This window comes from Prosopis cineraria, unplaced genomic scaffold (genome assembly GCF_029017545.1).
Source record: "Prosopis cineraria cultivar Desert tree isolate PC_DT_omini unplaced genomic scaffold, ASM2901754v1 PC4, whole genome shotgun sequence".
NCBI classification, from domain to species: Eukaryota; Viridiplantae; Streptophyta; class Magnoliopsida; order Fabales; family Fabaceae; genus Prosopis; species Prosopis cineraria.
Window position 1 is genome coordinate 31912444 of NW_026555335.1, and position 5137 is coordinate 31917580.

At 31.4% G+C, this 5137-nt stretch overlaps 1 protein-coding gene across 1 annotated transcript; it reads right to left on the reverse strand.

Moving 5' to 3' along the window:
* Positions 1 to 2358: 2358 nt before the first annotated feature.
* On the reverse strand, positions 2359 to 3093 carry LOC129308956 (uncharacterized). Its single transcript, XM_054950312.1, has 2 exons — positions 2953 to 3093; positions 2359 to 2772 (listed from the first exon to the last, which is right to left on the reverse strand). The coding sequence occupies exons 1-2, from the start codon at positions 3091 to 3093 to the stop codon at positions 2359 to 2361; spliced, it is 555 nt and encodes a 184-aa protein (XP_054806287.1).
* Between the last annotated feature and the right edge of the window lie 2044 nt (positions 3094 to 5137).

Here is a 5137-nt window from a genome sequence, read left to right on the forward strand (position 1 = left end):
GTCTCCTTTTTTTCCCTCTTTATCTAGGTTTTTTGTTTGAAGTTGAAGGTACTACCTAAAATGTACAGAATTAACATAGAGAAATGTTGAATTAATAAATTGTACAAATAATTAAAACAAGCTTACATTGTTGCATGTTGTTTTGTTATGTCTAGCTTGGTGACAAATACTGCATTTCATGGTAATTTCTCTCTTGGATAATTTCTCGAGAATAGGGATGTTTGTTATTGTTGAACCTTGTAAGACCAATGCTTGTGGAGCATTTTCTACCAATCTCTTTTTCCTTCTCCCATTATTGTCATTTGTCCTTTTTCCTTTTCTTCTTTGGTCTGCCAGGCAACTTAGATGTTTGAAGAGGCTTTATAAGCTCAAGGTTGTCAATTTTCTAGAATTATTTCCCTTATACTAGTTGAAACTTGGTTCTGTAACTAGCCTTATAGATGTCTTTATGATAATAGTATGAAATTTGGGTGAAAGGGTTAACCTTTGTGTGGTACATACCACATATGGCATGCTAGCATGAGATTCTTGTTAAATCCCATAGTCAACAAGTGCATATCTTTTTATTCAGATGCAGTATGCCAATCTTGTCCCTCACTCACCTCATAACCCTCATCTCTATTAAAATAAACCCTACACCTCATTGCCAAATCTCTATTCTCATCAAATAAAATAAGTGCCTTTAGATTGTAATCTCCTTTCCACTTCTCAACTAGATTATCAATGTCAGCCCATTTGTTTATCATCTTCAATCTTATGCCATCTATCATCCTAATTATAGGATAAAACCTAAGCTCATCTATCTATTCATTTGGACTTTCACTTGTATTGTTATCCACTACCCAACTTTTACATTTACAAGTGAAATAAGCCTTTACCTATGTTTGTGGGGATAGAGACTAATGTCTCAGTTGCTTTCTTACTTAAATTGCCCATTGCCTTGAGATTATCCTTAAACTATTCCTTAAAGGTACTCCATGCACATATGAAGAAATTTTTTCCTCAACTCATTTCCTCTCCACCTCTTACTCCAATATAATTTGTGTATATGTGTCTAGCACAAAGCCTATACTCAGCATTTGCAAGAACCTCTTTAGTAGCTATAATAAGATCTAACAGTAACATTGCACTATATATCAAAACCTTATTATGATAAACAATTCAATATGCAAGTTAGTATGCTCACATTTTGCATATTTAACATTAATGTCACAGTTTTACCACTTCCAAGCTCTAGTGACTTGTGAAGCCCCTATATAAACAATCTCCAATTTATTGTATTCTCTTGTACAATCAATCCAAATGCAAGTAGGAACAGTGAATCATCAATATCAAGCCCGCAAGTAGTTAGTAAAATGCCTCTAGCATTCCCTTTCAAAAATGTCCCATCTAGGGCAGTGAATGGCCTGCATCCAGCCTTCTATCCCACCTTAAAATAAAACACTAATGTTAGATATATGAAAATAGATGAGTATAAAATTGATCAACCCTCCATACCACAAAGAGATAGGAATTAACAGACTCAAGGATTCAGAGAATGAAAAGTAAACAGTGAATATATTAAAAGTCTTATCAAAATAATTGAAAAAAAAAAGCTCAAAGTAAAAATGGCAAAAACTAATATTTTAAGTGTAACAATGCAGTGTTGAAGGACTCAAAACAATCAATGGTTATATTTAATTCCTATTGCTGACTAACATTTGAAATAGAAATAAAAATATCTCTTTAGGCGTAACACATATTCCTTAGGTAGCAATTGTAGTCCATCTTAAGGTTAAATGAATATAATCTGTGATAGGAATCATAGCAGATTACAAAAAAATAGAAAATGAATTACCTTTGATGCATTGAAACAAATATACAGTCGACTAAATACCCTTCTCCCTTTCTTCACTCCTTCCTTACTTAGCTCCACACTAACATCATATCTGGGGATTGAAGTTTTAATTTTAATTTCTTCAAAAAAGGCTTTAAGGTTGGCATATTCATCTTTGTTGCTACCCTCCAACTCACTCATTATCATCCTCTTCGCCCTTTTACACTTGAATATACTCACACTCAACTTTTACTCATGCTCCAAGTCCTTTTTCATGTTTGAAACCTTATACTATAGCCTCTTGTACTTTCTCCTTGAAGTAGTCAGCTATCCACTTGCCTGATTCTTATAAACCTTAAGACATCTATAGTCCATGTAAAGTGTCCATATTTTAAACCCTAAAGTACGTTTATCTCTTGCTACATAGATGATAAATAGGCAGCCCTTTTCACACTTTACCCTAATCCTATTGGGTTCACTTCTAATAAGCTGCACATTCACACCCTCTCTTATATCATACCTATTAAGAGCCCTCTTTACTTTCACATTGTCATTATAGTCATACCCAACATAAATATAGGCCTACTCTCATCAATAGGCCCTCTAACCTCATTGATAGGCCTATCAAACTCCTCTTTGTACCCCTTACCATCAGAACCCTCATCACTACTTAGTTCATCTTCTAAGTCATTGTAATAAGAACCTTCATCAGTAGAAGTACTACCTTCTTCACCATCATCACTACATTCCTCTTCACCCTCACTCATACCTTCTTCTTCATTGCTACTTTCCTCACTTGCCTCACCATCATTGTCAGCATTATCATACCCAATCATAAAGTCTAAATTATCTTTTAAATTCTGTGACTCAGTTTCACCAACCTCTGTTTGCATAACATCTCTTCTCCCTTCATCAATTTCTAAGTCCCCTAAGATATATAGTTCTTCTCTGTTACCCTAAAATTCATTTATGTCTATTGGGTCATCCTTAAATACTTTTTTCTCCTTCTGTAAATCTCAACCAAACCCACTACTACCTACCTCCCCTGTTTTTAAATCATCTACACAACTTGTACTAAACAAACGATGATGATGAAAAAGCTAGACATCACTAGCATGTTCCATTATGGTACATACCTCGGAAAGATTGGTCACAACACTGTCATCACTGCTGCCATCTTTATTGTCATCAATAGAACTCTTTAATTCATCGTTAGATGCTTCATTGTGTTCCATGTCCTCATATGCCCCACCTCGATTATCTTCATCATCATTCATTTGTATGGGAACAAATAAAAAATTCTAAGGAAAATATGCAATTTCTCATTAACAAAACAGTAAAAAAAACAAAAGATGAACCTAAAGATTTGATATTCATTACTATATCTCAACACGAACAACCTCTACTTTCCTTTTTTCTTTAGCAATGTTCAGAAGCCACAAGCAAATCTCTCTTCATTCTCACAAGCAACTCATTATCCTTCATACCTTCAATATGAGCTTCTTGTCAAGTCTTTCTAATTGAGATGGGTTACAGTATTTGGGTTAAGGTACTTGACTTCCAGCATTTCCTACTCGCCTAAATGACAACTTTGGCCTTGATTATTCAATCCACTCATCCATGTTGGACGTCACATGGCAATGACTGGTCAAACTTGCTGCTCTTGGACCATTTAGACGATCAAACATTTGTGTGTTTGACGGTGAGGGGAATATTGCTCTCATTTCATTACTTTAAGGGTAACATTGCTATGAATAAGAGTTTACGGCAACATTACTCCTTCGAGAATAGTTTAGGGACAAAATTATACCTTAACCTTATTTTTAGCCTATTAAGGCTGGCACATTTAAGCTCAATTAAAAATTGAAAGACCTAAAATTCAAGCTTGACCCTTCACTTAAATAGGCTTAAATGAGCTTAACTTGTTTTCTCATCTTTTTTTTTTGGACAAAGTTTTCTCAGCTTTACTTATAAAAGGATTTATAGATCATTCTATGAATAAATTTTTTTATATTGATAATAGGATTTAAATTAATGATCATTAATGATCATGTGACTTGTAAGGCAAATCCTAACTAGTTGTTTATCCTCTCATCATTGTTTATGATAGTTGCATAGCTATTACGTCTGTCCATGTAATTAATAATTTTCTTCTTCTTCTTCTTTTCTCTTTGTTTTTCTATCTCAATTTCTAATAGGGAAAATGATTAAAAAAATCCTTGAAATATGAAAAAAAATAAAATCTTACAATGTAATAATTTTTTTCAAGTCTCTTAGAATCTTTTTGACATTAACATTATTTGTGAAATAACTATAATACCTTAATTTAAAATATAAAAAATGTACTGTAACTATTTTGATTTAAATAATAATTATTTTCTTCTAGTAATGACTAAAATGTAGTAACAAATAACAAATTTCATTTTTCAAATTTTGTAATCACTGAAATTTAAGTATTATAAATATCAATAACTATTTTAGTTTAAGTAATATTGTTTATGTCATTCTCCCTATTTAATTTCCCCAATCCCTTATCCTTGTGACAGAAATATTCTATTTATTATTCAAATTTCATGCATTTTATCTACAAATCATTCCTTCCTTCAACTAAGTTGAGGGTCATTTAAGTTGAAACTTACTTCTGTCTTTTTCACCATTAGTATGAAATTCATAATTAAACTAAAAATCTATATGATATAGTAATACTTACAGTCAAACTTATCAAAATTAGATCGGATCAGCTGATTCAACTGGAAACCAACTAGGTAGCTGGTCTTTGAAGCAAGGCCAAACCAAGAGATGGAGTATCACTAGTGAATCGATCTAATTGATCTCGAACCGGTCTAAACTGATAAAAGTTGTGAGAAACCGGTTGAATTGGACATATTACTTTTTTTTATTTGTAATTCATATTTCTAAATTATAATTTGTACAAAGTTATAGCTAATAAGCATTATGAAACAAAATAATCAAGAAATATATATGAATTATGTGTGTATATATATACATTCAAATTATAAATTATGAAATAACTATGTATATTTTTTATGAAAATGATATAATATTGATGAATATTATCTTTTTTATTTTATATTATTTTATTTGAAATTTAAATATTTAGTTTTATTACTACATATGATTATTTCTTTTCATTTTAAAAATATAATATTTAAAATATATTAATTTATTTATGATATGAACTACAATTCAAACCATAATCTGATCATTTAACCATGAACATGAGCTAATACTTTAATCGTTTTAATAATCAAACTGATTTTTATATCATTGCTCACAATTGCAATTACAAAGTCACGATCC

Excerpts from the sequence above, each read along its gene's own strand:
- LOC129308956 (XM_054950312.1), bottom strand. The coding sequence starts at position 3,093 with ATGAATGATGATGAAGATAATCGAGGTGGGGCATATGAGGACATGGAA. Across the intron at positions 2,773-2,952 it reads TTGTGACCAATCTTTCCGAG|GGTAACAGAGAAGAACTATA; the intron begins GTATGTACCATA and ends AATGAATTTTAG.